Consider the following 24,690-nt stretch of genomic DNA (forward strand, 5'->3'; position numbering starts at 1 on the left):
GCGGAAGAAGATGCGGAGAGAGGACATTCCAGGCGAAGATGGAGGCGGTGCTGGAGAGTTCTCTCGCAGCATTGGGGACACCCCCAGTGCTGTTTGAGCGCTGGGGACCGTCTCCAGTGCTGCGAGAGAACTCATTTGCATACCGAAGAAAAACAGGATTTCTACCCAACAGCGGCGCGGAATAGACATCTAAAAGTAGGAGAAGAATAGCCTTTCTTAAGGCTATTCCTACGTGTTATGAGAAAAAAAATAGCATTTTAATGATAGAATCCCTTTAAAATAGGATCCAAGTTCGTCACCATGACCCCTACAGTAGATCTAAATTGTTTAAATAATGCTTACCCTTCTCACTTGATTAAAAATAGAGGTTTTAATTACCTGTCATAATGCATATCATTTAGAATGTTAGCTTCGGGGTCAGTTTCATACATCTGAACATTGCATTAGTTATTTCAGTAAAGTTCAGGATATACCTTTACTGGTAGGAACTAGAGATGAGCGAACACTGTTTGCACCCATAGAAATGTATGGAAGCAGCTGTGACACTGACTTTTCCGGCGGACGGCGTCACAGGTGCTTCCATTCATTTCTATGGGTGCATGCTGTTTGGATCGGCTGATCCGAACAGTGTTCGCTGATCTCTAGTAGGAACTCAACTAAATAGAGTAGACTTAAGTAGGGTGAAAAACAAAACAAAACAAAAAAAACACTTAAGTACAATTTTTTTTTTTTTTTTAAACATCAGCAGACCAAGATAAAACATTTATAAAATTGATTCTTGGTGAATACATACGATATACATGTTGGTCTGTCCAAAATCCATGTCTTAACTAACAGCTGAAGAAAAGTGCATACAAGAAATCCATTACTTGAGGAATAGCTGAGACGATGAAGACCAAAAGAAATTATATTCATGTAAAAGCCTGCACACAAGATAGTAAATTCTTGAATCTGAGTACAGCAGTGGAAGAAAAAACAAACAAAAAAAAAACGACTGCTAGTTGATGGATAAAACTTTGCCTTCTGTTCAAAATTCCCCCCGAAAATGTATAAACTCAATTTCTGCGAAGATTTACAGATTTTATGGTTGCTTTTCATAACCAAGCTTCTTCTCAAACTGATGTTATTTCAAATAGGATTTGGCCAGCACAATCTGAGTTCCAGTATGACCAAGATGACAGCAATGCTATTGTTTCTGTAGGCCACTGGTGTCTTGCGATCCATATATGTGAATGTTTGTAGCTCAACTTTAGTCGAGCTGTGTATATTGCCTTCATAGAAACACATTTCATTTTAAGGTACCCATGAAAGATGCAAAGTCAAGATCCAGAATAGAGTTTAAACTTTCTCCCTGCTCCATGCTAAAAAACCCATTCATTAAGTTACTGTCAAGTCTTTCGGAATTTTCATTTCCACCTGCCTGCTCGCTGGGTCCAGTAGTCATGAGCCTAGTAATAGATTCAGGATAAGCCATGAGGGTATTTTGGCTAGTCCCAGGCTCATGAAGACCTTGTGAAAGAGTACTTGAAGACTGAGACTCACTAAGAAGTTGCCCGAAATCGCTATTGTCAATAGAACTCAGACTTGCACAGTGGCTGTCAGGGTCATTCTGCAGCATATTTACTAGATCAAGATTTCCATCATCTGTAAAGGAAGTATAGCCTAATACAGAGTCCAGGTGTTCATCTACCGCTGCGGAAGGCTGGGATGTAGAAGGAAGAGGAGAGAATCCTAGGTTGCTGAAATCATTAGCATTTACTGTAAAGAGGGGGGTCAGCGTACTTCCATTGTCAGCTTTTACTACAGGAACTGAGTATTGAGCGACTGAGGGAGCCATCTGCATAGGCATCTGAAGGTTTCTGTGAATAGGTGTAGGTAATGGTTCTAAAATAAAAAAAAATTAAAATACATTGATTACCATGGAATACTGCAAAAAGTAACCAATACCCACCTCAAGTCCTCTTCCCCATCTATAGCAACTCCTGTATATTATTGCAAACAGAACCATAAATACCTGTCTTAGGAATGTTCCGGACTGCAACAGCAATCTTTCGTTGGTTCTTTACTTCACCCCCTAAAAATCAGAGATTAAGTTACGGTTTTAAGACATGTCATGCGCCACCATGGTTTAATAAACAAATTAATAAATGAAAATGGGGAGAAAAAAAAAAAAAAAAAAGCTGCTTTTCCACAACCTTACAATTGTGCATCTGCCACAAATTTGTTGCTTGTGAACTTACTCTTATGTAGCCAGTTATTAGAAAAGTAGAAATCTGATTTCAAAGCAATCTCCATCATTTAAAAGGAAAATAAAGTAAAATATTTATTGCAAAGAAACTCACATTTTCTGCTCCAGGGGACTTTACTTACCTTGAACTAGTCCTGCTGTGATGATATGCCCTATACGCACTTATCTAAAGCCAACACTGGCCTCAACAGCCTTATGTGCGGCCATCCCATTTGAGGTCAAGGTTTGGCTACATTACATCATCACTGCAGCACAACAAAGACATTAGCTTTCATTCAAACAATGAAACAATTTTGCAGACTATCCAAGACTAGACTGTCATCTCTAAAATGTTGTTGTAGGGGAGCTGAGGCCTATTATCTGAGCAGCAGGGGTCCTTGGTGTGGGACTCCCACTGATGGATAAATTATCAATACATAAAACTGGACAAGTGCACAAACCCTTTAAGGGGGGGGGCTCTCCTGTGTAGAGACACCTATTGGTAAAGCAGGTTTGGTCTCATAATGCTGTGAGGAGGTGAATAAAAAAGAAAAAAAAAAAGTGATCACATCAGTGATTCTACAATCACAACATCTTGGTGCCTGTGCTTTGTTTGGCCGCTATCTTAATTTATTCACTTCATTGTTGACACTGTCCCTTGGGATTATCTGCTCATTTGTCAAGTGAAGTAGCTGCCTGCTTCTGTCTGCTCTCAGGGGGAGAGGGAGGGGCTGACAAGCAACAGAGCTCCTCATATAGCGGAGGGGGGAGGTGAGAGCTCCAGGATTACTGTGCTGTCTATCTTCAGCTTTTCCACTTATCAGCCAGTTTAACTGAATTTGGCTGATAAGGGCTGAGATAAGGAGTCCGTTACCTCTGTATGTAATGCAAGCACACTCAAAGCCAGCTCTGCTACATCAGTTTCCACATCAGCGTCATACTGTGGATCATAGCAGATAGCAGAGCAAGTGAAACCCCGCCCACCAATGTGTGAGAAATCCAGGAAGTGAAGAGAGTACAGAGCCTTCAGAACAAGAGTTATGGGAATACCCCTTTAACTATAGCTACCCAGTTGGTGCGTTCAACTAGCATTGCTTGACACTGTTTAGTTGGTGTTGAATGGAATCCGTGCTGCCTGGCAAGATTTGTAAAAATTCACTCTCCCCTTTGGCTATGGGACACTGTGGGGAACATCACATGCTCATTTTCCAGCAAGAAGACTTCAAGTGGGTGATATCAAAACATGTATTCCTATGAGGAACACTGCTATCAACTAGTAACACACACACACACACACACACACACACACACACACTCTACAGCCAAGCTAGAGAGAGCATTTTTTTTTTTTCCATTTAGACTCCCTTGTCCCCTGAGGTTTCCAGGACTACTAGAGACAAAGCACTGAACAAAACAAGGCTGTCCTTATCTGGGAGGTTACCCAATGATTAAGCTTTGGATATGTTCGCACAGCAGAATCTGCCTCCCATTGGATTTAATGGAAGACAGAGATTGGACAAGGACACAGAGAAAATAAACGTCCTGCGTTTCGCTGTGGATTTCATGGCTGATTCAGCCACAGAGTTCTTGGCTAATCAGTATAGAAGAGCGAGTAGTATTCGATCAAATACCTCGCTCCCATAGGAATGCATGTAAGCGGCCGGACACCAAGGGGTTAAGCGCAGTGAATATTTGCTGCGCTTAACCCCTTGGTGTTCGGCCACTGACACGCATTCCTATGGGAGCAAAGTATTCGATCGAATACAACTCGCTCATCTCTACTACTCAGCAATGGAAAGTCACAGCTAAATGCTGAAGTTCTGCCTCTAAATTCAGCTGTGGAGCAGTATAAAGATAAGGAATCTTAATTTTTTTACTATCTACATAAAATGAAGTATAATATATATATATATATATATATATATATATATATATATATATATATATATATATATATATATATATATATATACACACACAGTCCTATGAAAAAGTTTGGGCACCCCTATTAATCTTAATCATTTTTAGTTCTAAATATTTTGGTGTTTGCAACAGCCATTTCAGTTTGATATATCTAATAACTGATGGACACAGTAATATTTCAGGATTGTAATGAGGTTTATTGTACTAACAGAAAATGCGCAATATGCATTAAACCAAAATTTGACCGGTGCAAAAATATGGGCACCTCAACAGAAAAGTGACATTAATATTTAGTACATCCTCCTTTTGCAAAGATAACAGCCTCTAGTTGCTTCCTGTAGCTTTTAATCAGTTCCTGGATCCTGGATGAAGGGATTTTGGACCATTTCTTTCTACAAAACAATTCAAGTTCAGTTAAGTTTGATGGTCGCCGAACATGGACAGCCCGCTCTCAAATGATCTGAAAACAAAGATTGTTCAACATAGTTGTTCAGGGGAAGGATACAAAAAGTTGTCTCAGAGATTTAACCTGTCAGTTTCCACTGTGAGGAACATAGTAAGGAAATGGAAGACCACAGGGACAGTTCTTGTTAAGCCCAGAAGTGGCAGGCCAAGAAATATATCAGAAAGGCAGAGAAGAAGAATGGTGAGAACAGTCAAGGACAATCCACAGACCACCTCCAAAGAGCTGCAGCATCATCTTGCTGCAGATGGTGTCACTGTGCATCAGTAACAATACAGCGCACTTTGCACAAGGAGATGCTGTATGGGAGAGTGATGAGAAAGAAGCCGTTTCTGCACGTACGCCACAAATAGAGTTGCCTGAGGTATGCAAAAGCACATTTGGAGAAGCCAACTTCATTTTGGAAACAAAGATTGAGTTGTTTGGTTATAAAAAAAGGCGTTATGCATGGCGTCCAAAAAGAAACAGCATTCCAAGAAAAACACATGCTACCCACTGTAAAATTTGGTGGAGGTTCCATCATGCTTTGGGGCTGTGTGGCCAATGCCGGCACCGGGAATCTTGTTAAAGTTGAGGGTCGCATGGATTCCACTCAGTATCAGCAGATTCTTGAGAATAATGTTCAAGAATCAGTGACGAAGTTGAAGTTACGCCGGGGATGGATATTTCAGCAAGACAATGATCCAAAACACCGCTCCAAATCCTCAGGCATTCATGCAGAGGAACAATTACAATGTTCTGGAATGGCCATCCCAGTCCCCAGACCTGAATATCATTGAACATCTGTGGGATGATTTGAAGCGGGCTGTCCATGCTCGGCGACCATCTAACTTAACTGAACTTGAATTGTTTGTCCAAAATACCTTCATCCAGGAACTGATTAAAAGCTACAGGAAGCGACTAGAGGCTGTTATCTTTGCAAAAGGAGGAGCTACTAAATATTAATGTCACTTTTCTGTTGAGGTGCCCATACTTTTGCACCGGTCAAATTTTGGTTTAATGCATATTGCACATTTTCTGTTAGTACAATAAACCTCATTTCAATCCTGAAATATTACTGTGTCCATCAGTTATTAGATATATCAAACTGAAATGGCTGCTGCAAATACCAAAATATTTAGAACTAAAAATGATTAAGATTAATAGGGGTGCCCAAACTTTTTCATAGGACTGTGTGTATATATATATATATATATATATATATATATATATATATATATATATATTATAGGTTCTATATGGTCTAATAGTTGCACGACACTGGTCTCTACTGCAGAAACATAAGCTTACCAGCAAAAGGGTTCTTTTTCACAATGTGCTTGAAGCTTTCCAAAGTTCTTTTCCTTTTTTCATCAATATGATGAAGATCACCTACACAATATATATATATCAAACATTGGTTAATTTCAGTGTTATATTAAACATGACAAAATTATTTTTAAAACTACAATGTGGCCAGAAGCAAAACACTGTAAGCCATTTGCCAATATACACTCACAATTGTTGAAGTGGATAAAGCCATTTTCTAATCATTATTGTAAGAGAACATACCTTCATATGGCAGATATTGGAACTCCATAGGTTCGCTCACTTCTTTGTCAGATGGTCTCCTTAACTGCATCTGGACTTTTACAGGCACACGTATTTCTGGATCTCGGTAAGGGGGTGTCCTGAAGACTATAGCAACCTGTCTGTGAACATCTGCTTGGGAAAATGACCCCCGTGCTTCCCAGTTTCCATGTACAAACATAACCTCAATGTCTTCTAGGAAGTCAAAAAAGAACAGTTATATACATATTTTTTTTTAAAACAAGCCTTTGCATTCAATGCAATTTCCTCTTCTAAAATCAGACTCATGAATCAAATATGTACAACCCTTTATCAAGAAATTAATCACTTTCTTATGCTACGTTAAGCCATTTTTGTGTGCTAGAATTTGAGACATCTCATTGCAACAGCACCCAACAACATGAACATTGGATACCAATGGATTTCCACGGCTTCGTGGGTTTAATGAAGAGTTCTCAAGTCTGCCATCTTTGTACTTCTATTAACAATGATAATGTCTAGTTCCCTAAGGGAAACAAACTATATGCAAAAAAAAAAAAAAAAAAAAAAAAAAAAAAAAAAATTAAAAATAATCTATAAAGTGCTAATAATAATAAAAAAATATATAACAAATGGAAAGTCAATACTGCAGAATCAATAAACAGCAAGCACCACTTTTCTCTCTGCACGTTTGTGCAGACAGTGAGCGGAAACCACACGGACCCCATTATAGACTATGGGATCTGCGGGTTTCCCATGTAACCGCTTTTTAATGCATATAGGTTTCCGTTCGGGGGTCCCCAAGCGTACTCCCCAAATGGAAACCCAAACACTGACGTGAACCAGGCCCAACGCTGTTCTGACTTCGTTACTGCGGAGTTTCAAAACCCCTCTGGCATTATCAGCTCAAAAATTGCATGGGGTTGTTTTTTTTAGGACTTGGCAGCTTAGTTTCAATGAAGAGATATCTTAATGGTATAGAATACCAAGACATTTTGGACAACTGTATGCTTCGATCTTGCTGCGGAGTCTGCGGCTCGAGACTCCCTGCAGATTAGGCCCATTCATTTGCGCTTAATCAGCAGCAGGATGCCATGACAGAATGCGGAAGTACTGCATCAGCATCATGTCACAACCAGACTGCGGCGAAAATGAAGGCGAATTCCTCTTTATTTTCGGCCTTGTGAACATACCCCGACACATTTGGGAAAAACTACAACAGACAGAAATCCAGACCATGCCATAAAGCATCACTGTCTGACATCACAAACTTTGTCTTTCTTTTTGCCTTTCATTTTTATAATTTCTTTTACCTTTTTTTAGTTAAACAGTTATATATTTTTGTGAAAAAAAATATTCCATATACCAATCTGCTCTAATTCTCCAGGTCTATACCATGGTGCATGCAGATTACATTTTCATGGCGATAGGTTCCCAGTAATGGAAGTCTATCAGCAGTAAGTTGGTTATAAACCCAATAACAATACCTTGTAGTAATGTATATACAATATTCCATTATGCCCCTGCTGTTCAGATTTGGAGCCTCATTCTCATATGCAAATTAGGAGAAGTTAACCCAAAGATATGCCAGGTAGCATGTAAATTTGGCTGTTGTTGTCCAAGTGGGTGGTAAGCAGTTTATTTTCTCCAAGAAAATAAGAAAGCTACCACCCACTTGGAGAAGAAGAGCCAAGTTGTATTCAACCTACCAGGGGGCATATCCTATGAATGGGTGAGGCATGTCATTTAGCATTGTGTACTTGTGGCAGGTCCACTTTAAAGTTACAATAACTCAATACAAGAGGACATTTGCAAACGTATAAACATACACTGTACCTTTTTGCACTTTATCACATAGTAAAAAAATCTCATCGCCTCCCAAGCAACTCCCAGAATTCTTGTTAACTCTACAAATCTTCAGTTCAGCAGTGTTAGGAGCTCCTATAATATTAAGCAATAAAACGCAATAGTAAAAAAAACTTCACAATGATAAATTTATCGAAAGCAAATCATTGGGGTCTTTACCATACATGATCTACGAAATCCAAAGGGTTTCCCATCTAAGGAACTTATCCCCTTATCCAGAGAACAGTGTATAAATTGAAAACTGGGGTCCCCACTGATCATGAGAAAGCGGGGTGTTTTAATCCTCATTCTTAGTGCAGTGGTTATGCGTGTGTACAAGAGGCCTAACACCATTACAGGTGATATATAATATTCGGCATGCTTTAACCGTTTCACCCTCTGCATGCTATATCTAGAGCAGGGGTGCTCACACTTTTTCAGCATGTGAGCTACTTTATAACATGACCAAGTCCAAAGATCTGCTACCCACCTCTTGTGGGTGGGGCTGGGCGTGTATGTGGGCGGGGCCGGTTGGAGCGTGAGAGCAGGAGACAGCGGCGTTCTGTGGCCACCCAAGGATCCCCGCTGTCTGCTTGTTCACAGCGCAGGCTGAGAGTCATCTACGGACACTGGCAGGCCGCAGCACCCAGGCCCCCTCCATCCCTAAGAGCTGGTCATTCCCCGGAGCTGCTGCTGCCCGGCCTGAATGTGTCCGGAATGCTTGTTCACAGCGCAGGCTGAGAGTCGACTCTCAGCCTGCACTGTGAACAAGCAGACACCGGGGATCCCTGGCTGCATCCCACGATCGACCCAAACGTCCATTGTGATCGACCGGTAGATCGTGATCGACGTATTGGGCACCCCTGATCTAGAGTTTATAGTCCTCCCTGATATTGGTCAGTGGAGACTAGCTGCATGCATATCAGCACTATAATTGTGTCTTACAAAAAAAATAAATAAATTGATAATAATAATAATAGAAAATGTCTAATTAAATAGTGACTTACTATTATCATAAATGGGCTGAGAAACCGCAAACGGAAGTGGAACAAGCACTCCAGTCTGGTCACGTATATAAACTTGAAAGCAAAGGCAGACAGTGTTCAAGTCATAGTCAGACTTCAGTTCTTCAGAAGAGACTACAAAAGAAAGAACAAAAAAAAAAAAAAAAAAAAAAAAAGTGTAAAACAACTACAAAGTAGCATAAAAAGGGGATCACATGGTTAATTTGCTTGGTATACTTAAAAAGTTACCATTAAAGGGATTATTATTTGTCCGAATTCGTTGTGCGATGGCCTCATCCACCTCCCTCTTTTTCACACACTGAATGCCCAAATTCTGGAAACTGAAAAAAATACATTAATACAGGAGTAAGCAAAAATATGAGGATACAAACTCATATGGAAATTAAAGGTTTCAGCATATAATGGGCTATAAGTCAACTAGAGAAAGTTTCTTACAATTTGATACTCCGCTGATAATTAGCTGAGGGCATTGGTTGAAATGTGCCATACCGTGCCATTTGGCACAAAATCTGGTACAAAGTGTGCCAACCAAGTCGTGGTACAAAGTTAGGCAACTGCATCTATTTATTATCCAGTGTGAGTAACTGTGATAATTTTGATTAAAATCTTATTAATAAGTCTGCCCCATTGTTTGTCATTTTAGTTTTCCGGCAGTTTATTAGGTCATTTTAACACAAGCTACAATAAAGCAATTTATACTTGATCCTCTTAGATCTTGGGAGGATTAAGAGGAGATCTACCACACCTTGAGATCAGTGATCAATCCTCAGGTATAAACAGAAGATAAATATTTTTCACGGTTTAACCCCTTAACCACTTCCGGACCACCCATAGACTATTTACGCCCAGAAGGTGGTTGCCTTGTTCTGACAAGAGCTGATGGGTCCTATAGTAGCACTTCGAGTTATTAAATAAAACATTTTTTTTTTAAAAAAGTGAAAACCAGACACAATTTTCCTATTTAGTTTATATTTTCCCAGATACAAAAAAATAAAAACATTCGAAAATAAAAACAATATAAAACTAAAGCTTTATGTGTCCCAGAAAAAAAGACGCAAAAATTAGTTGAATTAGACACATGAGAAAAAAAAGTTACAGCCCTCAAAACTGCACATACAAAAAAACCCCTAAAATGTGTCTGGTCCTGAACCACAAATTGGCCCGGTTCTGAAGTGGTTAAACAACAGAGTATGCTAATAATTACCTGTGAATATTACGATCAGGTGACAGGTCGGCCTCATAATACCCATCTTTACAATCCTTTCCAACAAGCTCATGAGGATGGGGTTTATAGGGTGCATCTTTTGTAACCAGAGAGATCCTTATACGGGCTGGTCCTTGGTAATTGTTTATCTGCAAGTTAATATAACAACAACAGACTTTGAAAGCACTGACAACACATTCTGGCATCACTTGGGAGAACAATATCTATGCATGATACAGGAGAAAAAGTGGACTCCAACTGATTTAGTAGGAAAAAAAACAAAAACGTATAGTTGGTTGACTGATTGTGGATCACTCTGGTCTTATGAGTCTAGCTCAATGTACGTGCAGAGATGGCCGACAATTAAACAAAGGGGGGGGGGGAAGTAATCTCATCTGGTGAGTTACATTGTTTAATTCTAGGGGAAAGGATGCCATCTATCTTCACCTGCTCTGTAACACATTGCCACAAGATTTCATGTGAAATGTTCACTTTAGTCTCTGCAGGCAGCGTATTATATAGCAGGAGCGGCTGAGCATACTGACATTTAGTCTAGTGTTAAAGATGCAGTTTATTCTGTAATTTATTAAAGAGGACCTTTCACCACCTCGGCCAAGTTCAGTTCTTTGCATGATTTTATTGGTACTGCTCCACTGAATCCGGCACAGTTGGATTTTTTTTCTCTAGCCCCCACCATTCCCGAGCAGTAAGTGCTGTTAGTTTTAGTGCCTCATATGCCATTTAGGCTCTGTACTGTCAGGAGAGCAGGATCAGGAGCGGGCAAGGGGTGCGATTCTGAGCCTTGACACTGGTTGTCTCCCATTGGAGATTAGAAGTATACTCCATTGCTTGTTTCTGCCGGATACTGTCCCCCTGACAGTACACAGTCTTACGCTAGGTTCACACTAGCGTTCGGGTCTCCATTCTGTGGTTTCAAATGAATGGGTTTGAAAGAGTCCTGCAGGTTTCCATGTCCTGCCTCTGTTATGTGCAGAAAACGGAAACCTGCAAAACGGAGACCGGGCGCAGATGTGAACGAGCCCTAAGTAGCATATCAGACACCCACACTAGCTGTACTGATAGCTCGGGAACAGCGGTGCTAGACAAGAAAAATAAAACTTGTAATAACCAAAGAGAATGCTTCATAATAACAATTTATTACTTCAATGAACAGATGGGAGACTTTATCTACGATTATTGTGCCAAAAACTGTATACTTACCAGTAACATTACAACTCTTACAGCAGATTGGATTCATTAAAGAATCTTGATTGTAGCTATTTTTTACTTCACACATAAATACCAGCCACCAACAGGCTCTACTGCTACCAAGTATTGGTTATTACGAGTATTGCATATTAAAGGGGTTGTGCTTTTATGAGTATTTATGTCCTAGACACATGACAGACGAAAGTGTCCGTTTTCTGGGGTCCAAAATGACATTTTCCCCCCAGCAATTAGGACAAGATCAAAAGTCCTATAAAGCCTACTGGTGAATGGATTGACTGTGCGCTTTCATCACCAGCGCTCTATTCACTTCTATGAGTCTGCAGCCGGAGATTACAATCCTGGTAACCCCACAGTAGTGAATAGACTATCAGTCACACAAGCGCATTGGTGCTCTATTCACAAGGAGTCCTTAGGGGGACTTTCCATTACATCAATCCCCAACCTGTCAAGTAAACAATAATATTCCCACATTATGAGAATGTATACTGACCTTAATAGTCGGATGCGTTTTAGTCGAATCTGTACTTCTCTCTCCAGGAATGCTTCCAGCAGAGCGTCCTTCACACTTGTATCGAAATCTCATACCCCGCTGCTTGGGCTGTTCAATAATCTCCACATACGGTATGGAAGGGGCTGCATTTTGGCCTGCATGGACAGAATAAATAGGACTGAAATAAAGGAGCCGACAAAAGTCCCCTTTAAGAAAGCGTGAAAGAGATAAAAGGTGTTATAGCATGGCAAAGAAGACAAAGAAAGAATATCAACACTCATTATTACAGATAGATAATCTTACCTGATGTAATCCAGTCTTTTGTAAATGAGCTTAATATATCTGAAAGAGAAAAAAAATAAAATAAAATGAATGAGTGCAGCCAACCATAAACTAACATTCAACATTGTAGTGCTCAAATGAGGCCTAGTAATAAACAGTGTATTTCATGTTGACACTGACACAATAGGCTGACATTTTCTACAGCACCCCTTAAATCTATGCAAACTGGGTTTGTAGTACTAGAAAACGTCTCTGTGCAGGATATGAACAATTCCCTAATCCTACTACTGCAGGGGAGTACTTCAGTAGTAAGATTACTGTGGCCAAACAGACGCTCGTGGAAGAGGCCACAGGAAAACGGCCAATGGACACGCGCAGTCGGCGCTTTCGGCGGAAGACACGGCAAAGAGGACCAGGATTGCCAGGCGAACGGCGGCACAGAGAAGAAAAGGAAAGGTAGGAGACGAATAGTCTTTCTTAAGGCTATTCCGACATGTTAAGGAGAAAAAAAAATTGTGTTTAAAGGGATTCTACCATTAAAACCCTTTTTTTTCTGTGGCTAACACGTTGGAATAGCCTTTAGAACGGCTATTCGTCTCCTACCTTTAGATGGGATCTCCGCCGCGCCGTTCCTTAGTAATACTGGTTTTTACTAGTATGTAAATTAGTTCTTTGGAAGCGATGGGGGCGGGCCCCAGCGCTGAAAATGCGATGAGGGTGTCCCCACCGCTGCCCGAGAACAGGATCCTCCCCTTCTGTGGCTATTCCGACGTGTTAGCCACAGAAAAAAGTGTTTTAATGGTAGAATCTCTTTAAAGAGGACCTTTCATCAGATTGGGCACAGGTAGTTCTATATACTGCTGGAAAGCTGACAGTGTGCTGAATTCAGCGCACTATCGGCTTTCCCGATCTGTGCCACGGGTAATGCGCTATTGGTCCCGGTACTGTAGCGCTTTACAGTCAGAAGGGTGTTCCTGACAGTCAGTTAGGAACGTCCTTCTCCACAGCAGCGCCCATCGCGCTGTACAGTGTGAGCGGGGAGGAACGCCCCCTCCCTCAGCTCACAGTGCTTGTCCATAGACGAGTATTATCAGGAGGGGAGGGGTACGTTCCTCCCCGCACACACTCTACAGCGCAAGAATAAGGCTATTCCGTGTTCTTGGTTCAAGAGGGATTCTAAAGATAGAATAAGTACTATATCAGTGAATGGGGGCTATTCACAAGACCGTTATTTTGATGGTCTGTAATGGACTGTCAAAATATAGGTCATGTCCTATTTTTGTCCGCTTTCATGGAGCCCTCCATACACCGATTGGACGTTTTTATCTCGGTTGTCTGAATGTAGTCTAAGAATCAGGCACTTTTAAGCAAGTTTTTGAGCAAATACGGTAATTTCTCTGCGATATGAGGCTGAAATGCGTTTGTCTTCCCTATAGTACAAGTTACCAATTCACAACTAAACAACATTCCACAGTTATCATTGGTATGTGCTTTGGATGTCCACACTGTCCAATCTCTACAGGATTTTTTTCCAAATAAACTGAAGAATTCCTAAAGAATTAATTCCATGCTTCCTGCAAACACCTTTGAAGTTCGGATTTAAGCTTCATGAACACGACTGAGTGTGCGGCCTGTGTGTGTCCGTATATTATAGAATCTGCTCTATAAATATCGACACACAGCATCAGAACACAAGCGTATTACACACTCATGTACACGAGGCTTTAGCAGTTATAGTTTTCACGTCTGATGATTCAAATAATTCTGAGCTAAATTTGGCAAAACACTTTAGACAGCTGTCGGCTGAGTGACAGCTCACTCACCCATATACATGCATGTCTGACTAAGCTTAGGAGTGAATGTGCACCATCTTATGGCTGGCCATATACATTAGATGTGTATTGTCCGCACACCCAATTTCGATGGGTTTGGCCAACCATCTAAGGTTTATCCAACTGTCCCTCACATCTGATAATACAGTCTAGCAGCAGCTCTCTCCTTTCACAGATTAACACATCTGCGCCACGTGGTTGAGGGTGTAAGTAGATGGGGGAGTTAGACAAGACAGTCAAATGCTTGTTCCACCAATAGTTATGTAAAATGTTTGGTTGGCTTAAGCATAACAAGGTCTGTGCTCTGAGATGTTTGCACCAAAGAAAACCAGCAACTGGTCTATTGTAAATCTTCATCCTCATCATAACAGTGTCCTCCATTGTTCTCTCCTGTAAACCACAACCAAAAGCTTTCCAGAGAGTATTTTATTAAAAGTGTAATTATATGTCAGCATTCCACCACCTCCAGAAAACAATCAACTCAAGATTAGAGATGAGTGAACCCTGTTCGGATCAGCCGTTCCGAACAGCACGCTCCCATAGAAACGAATGGAAGCACCTGGCACGGCGACCGCCTGCCGGCAAAGTGTACGTGCCAGGTGCTTCCATTCATTTCTATGGGAGCGTGCTGTTCGGAATGGCTGATCCAAACAGTGTTCGCTCATTTCTACTCAAGATGCCATTATACATCCTAAAGCTAGTACTGATCTCTATGGTATGGTTGAATGATGGTCACACATACAATTCAACGGTTTGACAGTCTTCTGTTACTGCAAAACAAACTCAGATACACTTAAAGGGGGTTTCCTGGACCAAAAAAATAACATTTTTAAATTAATTTTTTAAAAAGATCTGTTAGTGCTATTAACCACTTCAGTACTGGGCCAATTTGTGGTCCAGACAAATTTTAGTTTTTCTTTTTTTGTATGTGCAGTTTTGAGGTCTGTAACATTTTTCTCATAAGTCTCATTCAACTAATTTTTGCGTCTTTTTTCGGGGATACATAGGGCTTTATTTTTATGTTGTTTTTATTTTGGAATATGTTTTACTTTTTTTTTTTTTTATATCCGGGAAAACGTAAACAAAATAGGAGGGAAATTGTGTCTGGTTTTCACTTTAAAAAAAAAAAAAAAAAAAAAAAGTAATAACACAAAGTGCTACTGAATAACTTAAAATAGTTTTACCTCTCTGCTGCAGTAATTTTTATTTTGTATGGTGTCATCGGGGGTGGGGCTATAATCTTTAATAACAGCGTTTTATTGGCACATTATTTTATAAATTTTTTTAAATTATTTTATTTACATTTTTTTTTTAAACTTTTTTTTCATATCGAGTCCTCATAAAGTCGTAAGAGATCTTTGGGGACATCTGATCACTTTTTTCTTTGTTAGGGAGACTGATTTCCCTTGCAACTGGGGCTGGTACATTTAGCCCCAGTTGCAGGAGGAATACAGCCCCCTCACGCTGTTCTTTATACTTAGGGTAAGTTCACACAGAGTTTTTTGGATCGGAACCTGAGGCGGAGGTTACCTCAGGTTCCGATCCAAAAACTGACTAGCCGCAACTAAAAACCAATGCACTGCACCGGCATCTAGCCGCGCACTCTGCTCCGGATTAAGGCCAATGAATGGGCCTAGTCCGGAGAAGGGTGTATCTTCGCCGGGCTTCTGTTCTCCGCTAGCGACGAGCTGCTGCTAGCGGAGAAAAGAAAGGACATGTCCTTTCTTCAGGCGGAAGCCGTGCAGGTTCAGCCGCGCGGCTTCCGCCCCCGGCAGCTCCCTCCTATGTCGGCTCATTCATTTGAGCCGACAGCAGAGGGTTAAGGCGCGACAGCGATGGTCGCGGCAGGCGGGTTTTGACAAGAGAGAGACGCGGCTCGCCGCGTCTCTCTCTGTGTCAAAACCCGCGCGGGCAGTTCACGTGTGAACTAGCCCTAAGATGCTGACAACAGCGGATCACGTGACCGTCGGGTCAGAGGGCGGCCCTATCATAGCGGCGCCCATAGTCGTGTATACAGCGCTCATTGTCTACACAGCGATCAAGAAGGCAGGGAAGGCAATAAACATTCCTTGCTTTCTCTCTGGGAGCTCCAGCTGAAGTTACAGCCGGCTCCCAGTATCAGCAGCTGCACAATCTCATGCAGCTGCTGTGTTCTGACAGGACGTACCGGTACATCCTGTCAGAACAAGGCAACCACATTCCAGATGTTTATAGTCTATGGGCGGTCCAGAAGTGGTTAAAGGGTTAATACATGCACCCAAATACCTTTAGCAGTGTTTTGAGTGATTTCTGGGTTTCTCTGTGAGCACATGGCACCTTCTGTATTTGTTTACTAGGTGTAGCTTCCTGCTGTCTTAGCTGATGGAATACATTCTGGTAACTGTAGGTTCTCACACTATCTCCCACTCACTTCTCCCCCCTCCCTGTCTCCCTAGCTATCACACCCACTACTAGCCCTTCCCATCTAATTCAGCCCATGCCCATACTCCATTACACTTAACTGTCTTCTTGCTGTCCAGACTTCCTTCTGCGGGGAATGACTCCTCCTCTTCTTAGACTCTGCCAGTGCCTGCACTGTGCTGTAGCCAGCTATCTATCTTTACTGTGCAGACGTGTGTGGCTCCTTCGGGATCCCACACTTGCGTAATAGAGATGGATTTTCGGCTACAACGCAAAGCCAGGACTCTGGCTCTTTTGCACACGTGCAAGCAGGCATCACAGAATGAGTAGGAATGTTTCCCCGAAGAAGGAAGTCTGGAAGGAAGACAGGTAAGTATAATGGGTGGAGGGAGTATTGGTTATATTCCATTCCGGGGTGTTAGATTATTTATCCCGGACAACCGCTTTAAGTCCTGTGAAACGTTCATAAATCCTTAAAGGGAGTTTGTCACTTGAATCCAGAATATCAACTAAGCCCAGCAAATAGATGGGTTAGGGTCACCTGAACTGGCGTGTTTCTCAATTTGCAAATAAGCTCTTTAGAGCCATAAGAATGTTGCCGTTGTTCTAAAGAGATAGGTGGCAATGCCCTTATTGCTTTAAATTGATCATTTGCATATTGAAAAGGTGAAATTTCAACAGCAGGGGCATCGATTCATAAGGAAAAAAAACAGTTTGATTCAGGTGACCCTAATTTATCTTTTAGGCGGGGTTGATATGTTGGGTTCTGATAATACATTCCCTTTAGGCTGAGGTCCCATGATGCAGAAACGCAGTTTTTTTTTTTTTTTTTTAATTAATTGCAGGTTTTACTTTTTTTTTTTTTTAACCAAAGCCAAGAATTACTACAAAAGGAATGGGAAATATACAGCAAGTAGAGATGAGCGAGTACTGTTCGGATCAGCCGATCCGAACAGCACGCTCGCATAGAAATGAATGGACGTAGCCGGCACGCGGGGCGTTAAGCAGCCAACCACCGTCAAAGCGGAAGTACCAGGTGCATCCATTCATTTCTATGGAGCGTACTGTTCGGATCGGCTGATCCGAACAGTACTCGCGCATCTCTAATAGTAAGCTCTTATACTTCTACCTTCTGCTCAATCAAATCCCGACTTTGGCTCAAAAGCTTAAAAAAAAAAACAAAAAAACACAACAACAACAACAATAATAAAAAAAACGCGGTTCCACATCATGGGGCATCATCCTTAAGGTTCCACGTTGCAGAAACGCAGTTTTTTTTGCTGCAGATTTTGTTGAGGTTTTTTGAGCCAAAGCCGAGAATGGCTACAAAAGGAATGGGAAACATATAGGAGGTGCTTATCCATCTGCTCAATCCACTCCTGACTTTGGCTCAAAAAACTGCAAAAAAAAAGCTGAGTTTCCACAACGTGTGGCCTTGGCCTAAATTGGTTTCTGGGACTATGAAACTGAAGACATAGCCTTAGCATCCCAGACAATTGTCCAAACACCTCTGCCTCATCATTGCACACCATATATAGCGCCATACCTTGTACAAGGTAGGGCTCACACGGCAAGTGAGTAGCGCAGTTCACCGAATGTAACCATTACTAAGAACACCATTGTCTTGCTATAGGTTATTTGTGGGGGTCCCAGGTGTTGGACTGCTGCAGATCTAATATTCATGGATAGGACATTAATGGTACAAATGTGATAAAACACCTTTAGGAGCTATTCTTGATTTTAATTGTGATATTTATGTTTACACTTTCACGTCCTATGGTACTGAATGTTTTATATACCACTGGAAGGCTGTCATCGCTACAATGCTATGGAAGAATATTGTCGCTAGGTGGTAAAGGCCGCCTTTCTCACAGTGGAGAGATATTGGTGTCAAAACTAATAGCACCGATATCTCCTGCACCGGGGAGCACATCGGGAAAGATGACAGTGCACTGAATTCAGGGAGACCGTCAAATAAATTGATCTAGATTCCCTCGTACTACTATCTAACTACTCACTACACTTAATAAAGTGTTGATCGCAGTTGCAACAGGAAGGACAAAGCTTGCGTGGAAGATATGAGACAGAACAAGACTAACAGCAATGTCAGGATTCTTGTGAATATCAGAATCTGAAGTCTTTAAAATAGGAAAGAACAGAGGTTGTCCAAGCATTTTTCAAATATACCGGGGAAGGTGGAAAAAAAATAAATAAATCAAAAAAAAAAAAAAAAAAAAAAAAAAAATCACTCACCTGTGTCACTCCGAGATCCTCCCAGCGCAGTCCGATACTTCTGCTCCGACGTCTTCTTGCGGTTCTCTTCCTAATTTCCGCTGAAGCCGCTGATTAGTCTAAGCAGTCGTGTGGCGGAAGTCCCAACCACACATGACACAACGTAATGGGAGGCCCCGAAGCACCGTGGAAAAGAGAGTACGCTTTTTTTTTTTCTTCGCTGCCTCTGGCTGATTTAAACATCAAACAGGTTGTCCATTTTTGCCTAGACAACCCTTATAATCCAATTAATTGGACAATTTTTTATGAAGAAGACATGAAGAGGAATTTACTTTCTTTGGAGCACAGCCCTTTTTTGCACCAACTATGTGACTCATCTGACTTGCTGCACTCCGCCTGTCACTTCTACGAAAATGGATGGAGCAGGGTGAAGACCAAGGTACGTCGGGAAGGCTTTGGCTCAACAAATTTACTACTACTCATGCAGGCGCAGTTATACCTGAATTCTACACTAGTTCCTGACTACCATAAATTTCTATTCTAGTGCACAGAAGTTCACCTGAATTATTAAGAGGTTGGAGTGAAAAATGGATTACGATTGGCAGAACACCAGTCTTAAATTCCCCTTAATGTGTAAGAAACATTATAAAATTAAATTAGTGAAAGTAGAAACTATTGGCTGCAATGTCTAAACAAGTACACTTTTCTAAAGGGACCCATATAATGGATCCAAAAACTTTTTTTTTTCTGGTGGGCTGTGGGGAAAAAAAAACCTCCAAAAAACCCAAAACAATTTTCTGTGCCATACATTTGCCCTATTTACACAGCATAGACATACAGGATATATGTCACCACGGGGTTAACAGAACAGAACTTCATTTTAGCAGGAGCTTCTCTTCTCAGGAAGCTTGCTACCTTTACAACTTCTCCTAATCTGAAGAGAACGTGAAGGCGGCTTCCTTTATCCAGAGAGTAGCTAAGGATGCTATTACACATATGCAGCATAAAAATACAAAACAAAACAAAAAGACTGGTATTTTTCCTCTTTGGTAATAAATTTCATTCAGTTTTACGAAGGGCTTCAAACGAACAAAAACACTTCACTTTGCTAAATGACGGCTCTTGTCACTTGGCACATTCGTCAGCTGACTGTTTCCAAACATATTCCGCAAATATCACCGGTACTCTACGGTTACTCTTATACTGTCAGAGTTTTTTTTTTTTTTTTGTTGTTCCAATCCTTGAGTGCTCAAAAGGTACATCCAGAAATAACTCAATAGGGACCTCTGAACCCATTTGGGAGGGGGGGGGGGGGAATAGTTTCCTCTTTTCTTACTGATCGCACTGTATATGACGTGAAAAATACGCTTACATTCAAACAGTGTACTTTTTAGCCCCGATTTTCATTCCTCCTCATGATCAGAGCCAAATTCCATCTGTATCTACCTCCCATTGACTATGCGTCCTGCACGATATTGCCAGAGCCACAGAACCTACTATATCAGACACTCTGCTGAATGCTCACTGAGGCCGGGGCCCCATGGGACGGAAATACGGCGTTCTGCATTCAGGGCAAAGAGTATGGGATTCTAGTGAATCCCATGCTCACATTGCGGTAAAAACTGCGGTGTGGACACGCCTTGATTTCCAAAACTGGTGCAGTTTTGGAAATCTCAGGATGTCAATTATACCTATGGAAATGTCGGCAGTTTACCTATAGATACAATCGTTACAGAAAGTCCCCAGAGGGAAATTCTGCAAACTTTCTGGCTAAAGCACTGCAGGAAGAACCGCGATGTGTTGCCACCGCGGCGTCTCCCGGGCAGCTCCGCACTAAACGTTGCCGATATTCTAAGTTTGTGAGTTCAGTGTGAGGGAAGCAAGACAACACAATGATAGACAGTGCTCAGGCCAGGAACCCAAGGCTCTGACACCCCAAACAAGTAGTTTTCAGGAAGAATGGAAGATGATGTGCTGTAGTGAAATTGTAAAGCACAGGTATGCTTACTGTAATAGTCATGCAGAAGTTAACACTCATCTGTTACTGGTCCTCTTTTGCAGCACTGATAGCCAGGCCCTTGTATTTTCGTTTCTTCTTGGAGCAGAATCGGTAACATTTTGTTTGTGTTCAGATCGCCAATGCAGACAAATTACTTGTGTCGGTGGTGGCCAATAAGTAAATGACACATGATCAACCTGCCTTAGCACTCACATACCTTGTGTGTATAAGTCATTGCTGAGGCATTTACTTATCCCCGACAGGAGTTGGAAAACCCCTCTAAGGTCTTAAAAGGAACCTGTTACACTGAATTTACTACTGGAAGATGGATCTACAGGTTTATTGTGACAGGTTCCTTTTAACATGCATACACTTTTTCTGCTCTCATGCCATAATAAAAGTAGTTATTACATGGTGAACATTCATAAGAGTTCCCAGAGAGCCCCCACCACAATGCTGCAGGTACAACATGCCGGCAGATTTTTAAAACAGAGGGTTCCAACATGCAGTTCCCAGGGAATCAAAGCCAAATCTTCAGTACAATGGGTCATTCAAAGTAGACAGGAAGTAGACAGCTCTGTTTTCTTTGTAGTAGTCAGACCAGGTTAAAGCAGATTAGCTCCCAGTTTCTTGACTGTGAGTTAGGACGAGTGACTCGGTTCGGCAACTACACAGACACTGGAACAGTCTGTTTCCTGCTATTTTCTATATGTACCATTTGATCGGTGGGGTGCTGTGTATGAATTTAATATCCACAACTATATTCTGGGAAATCCCTTTATTTTTGAAACATACTTTATCATGTGGCTTTATGGACTTGCTGCTAAGGAAACTCTGTCCTTAGAGTGTTCTATACACTGAATCGAGCTCTAGTCAGATCTGCCTAGGAGATGCAAAATATGGATGCAAACAGATGGCCACCTATTACATAGATAGAATTGCTTAACGGGATTGTCCAGGATAATTTTGTACTAGGACAAGAGGTCGGGGAGATCAAAACAAAAAACACACTTGCCTGCCATTGGCAGCCTGGTCTCCCCCTCCGCTGATGTCTGGTCCGATGGCGCCCAGTGGTTTGTACCGGTGGAAGTCCTTACCAAACGGCCAATCAGTGGCCACAGACGTCCACTGACCAAGTAGACTCAGTTGTCACGTGCAGCGAGGACTTTCGCCAGAACAAGATCTAGGGCTCCGGTGGACCAGACAGCGATGGGGAACATGGGAGCTCCTGGGGCAGACGAGATTTTTTTTTTTTTTAGATTTCAAGTACTAAAATACCCTAGCTAACCCCCTTTAAAAAGAGAGAAACCCCCCCCCCCCCCAACACACAGTTTACTTTTTTTTTTTTAAATAGATCTCTACATAAGCTGATGGACGTCCAGGAAAAAAAACAAAAACAAAACAAACCTGATCTTATTTGTAACACTTAAGCCTAGTTCACATGGGCATGGAATAGCGTATTTTGGTCCTGATTTTGACACGGGAAGCCGCGTCAAAATCGGGACCAAAATACGTCTGCTTCCCGCTCCGGAGTAGGCCCAAAATGAATGGGCCTAGTTTGGAAGGTGCTGCGGCAAGGCAGATACCGCAGCTCGATGAACCGCAGAATCCGCCTGAAGAAAGGGCAGCTCGCTTTTGCATGTTGCCGCTCACGGAGAGAAGGACCGCTAGCAGTCTACACAGACCGCTGTTGTGAGGGGCCGGATTATAAACTTGGATTCCGCGTGAAAATCCGCCCTTGGAGTATGTTCACACAGAGTATTTTGGAGAGTATTTTGATGCGGAATCCACCTCAAAAAACGCCTCCCATTCATTTAATTTTTGATAGTGAAAAAAAGAAGCCAGTTGACCTATCTTCAGGTGGATTTCCCCTGGAAAAACCCATTGAAGTTAATGGGAGGCTGTTTTTGAAGCAGATTTTTCCAGGTCCATACACTGTGCTGGAGCAAAGAAAACCAAAAACCGCCTCAAAAAAACAGTACAAAAAACGCCTTATGTAAAAAAAAAAAAAATTCCTAATTCCTGAAGCAGATTTTTTCCTCTCCAAAAAAACTGTGTGATCTTACCCTTTGGGACCATTCACACGGAGGAAAATGGCACTTTATTTGGCGCTGAATTTTCAGCGCTGAAAACAAAAAGCCTCCCATTGATTTCAATGGGTTCTGTTAGCTTTCTCCCCCCCCCCTTAGCAGCACCCATTGAATTCAATGGGAGGCTTTTTTTTTCAGCACTGAAAATTCAGCGCCATTTTCCGCCGTGTGAATGAACCCTTAGGCTGAGTTAACACTGAGTTTTTTGGTCAGGAATCCACCTACAAAAAAAAAAAAGCCTCCCAATCGAACTCGATTGGGAGGCTGTTTTTGAGGTGATTACTGACCAAAAAACTCTGTGTGAACTCAGCCTCAGAGGCAGGTTCCTTGATCTCTTCCACTTTCTACACACAGGTATATAACTATATGTGTCCTAACTGTAAATCTCATGTTTCTCCCTATCGTTTACGTTGATCAGTGATGATTGCTGATAAGCTTTCATCTGTCTCTCTGGTACGCTCATTCACTAACTCGCCACCAAGCATCAGGGAGACAGAGGGGCAGTCAGTGAGACAAGAATCTTATACAAAATTTTTTATTACACTTTTCCCCAGTCACTGTTTTACAAGTCTATTTTACACATTATATTGCACTGACTGGACCAGCATTCTAGCACTAGTACTGCAAAACTAACATTTTTTGTAGTCTGGAGGATCAGGACAATGGGAAGTTAAGTTACCAGAAAGACAGATGCAATGCCCCATATGTATGTGACAGCTTTACTGTCCATTGTCCTTATTCTCTGACAGGTCCAAACATCTGATGGACAGTAAAAACATATGGAGACAGTAGACAAGTATCACTGGTAAAAAATTCCAATTCACATTTTTACAGCATAGGTAAGCTTACCAAGAAATACTGTATACTTGCCCGTATATCTAACATTGAGTCTCCATTTGGGTGCCCCCCCATCTTCCAAACCCCTGACTGGCACAGCAACGCAACCACCAGTCAGTGGCGGAGTAGGAATGCTGCGCTGACGTCCGAAACGAGACTTTCCACAAGATCCCAAGCCGAATGGTCAGGCAAGTATAAAGTATTCACTATTTTAAGCCTCAGTATGCTGTAAAAATATGAAGTGGAACACCCCGAAAATACAGAGGTGTTACATACACAAATCCTGCTGTGGTCTCCAGCTGTCATGCGGTTCCTACTCCGAGCAGGTGTAGTTGGACTTCATCTACTTAAGCAACTGGGATGCAAAATGGACATTTTTCCCGGCCAAATTGCATCTGCGAGTCTTGAGGCGATAGAGACATGCGCGAAAATAGACAGGTCTGATTTTTTGACAGCCTGATAAGATGGAGTGTCAAACAAAACAGTCCCACTGAAGTCAATTGTTTTTAAATGCGGCCATGTGACAGCCATTTTTCACTGTCGAGTGACTAGAGCCTTAGGCCTTGCTTGAAGAGGGGGCGCCCTCAGAGACTGGAATCCAAACTAACCAGGCCGACATTATCAGAAGGACATGGCAGAGGATACAAATACACCCCCAAATAAGCAGCAGCTCCATAGACAGCCTCACACATACACACTATATACAGCCACAACAGTACACAGGCAGGGAAGTAAACACATGACACAACTAGACAACTCCTTCCATACTAAGAGGAGCTGCCGGACTCAGGCAGGACTAGCACTGAGGACATGAAGTGCTCCGACTTCCGTAGTTCTTACCGTCCATGTTTGGAGCATGCAGCCCTCCGACGCCACAATACTGAGGTCACCCGTACACGTCCTACGACTTACAGCTCCACTAATTCCGTATCTCCAAATCACTTCTTTTCCCACAACTTCACTTTTACTTCTTTGAGCCCACGCCCCCTTACACACGCATTCACGGACAATCCCTTGAAGCACTGCGGAAATACCCAAATGACGTTATTGTGGAACGCCCTGA

At 41.8% G+C, this 24,690-nt stretch overlaps 1 protein-coding gene across 2 annotated transcripts; it reads right to left on the reverse strand.

Moving 5' to 3' along the window:
- RELA (RELA proto-oncogene, NF-kB subunit) lies at positions 1-24,690 on the reverse strand. Of its 2 annotated transcripts, none has more exons than XM_075281569.1 (11): positions 24,468-24,690; positions 12,259-12,297; positions 11,956-12,110; positions 10,236-10,384; positions 9,260-9,351; positions 9,014-9,145; positions 7,998-8,102; positions 6,165-6,374; positions 5,904-5,984; positions 2,015-2,074; positions 1-1,884 (listed from the first exon to the last, which is right to left on the reverse strand). In XM_075281569.1, exons 1-11 carry the CDS (start codon positions 24,472-24,474, stop codon positions 1,289-1,291), a joined length of 1,626 nt encoding a protein of 541 aa, XP_075137670.1. In that variant the 5' UTR covers positions 24,475-24,690; the 3' UTR covers positions 1-1,288. The 2 variants fall into 2 exon arrangements, with proteins under 2 accessions (XP_075137670.1, XP_075137669.1); XM_075281568.1 differs by having other exon boundaries at positions 6,165-6,377.

This window comes from Leptodactylus fuscus, chromosome 7, assembly GCF_031893055.1.
Source record: "Leptodactylus fuscus isolate aLepFus1 chromosome 7, aLepFus1.hap2, whole genome shotgun sequence".
Taxonomy (NCBI): domain Eukaryota; kingdom Metazoa; phylum Chordata; class Amphibia; order Anura; family Leptodactylidae; genus Leptodactylus; species Leptodactylus fuscus.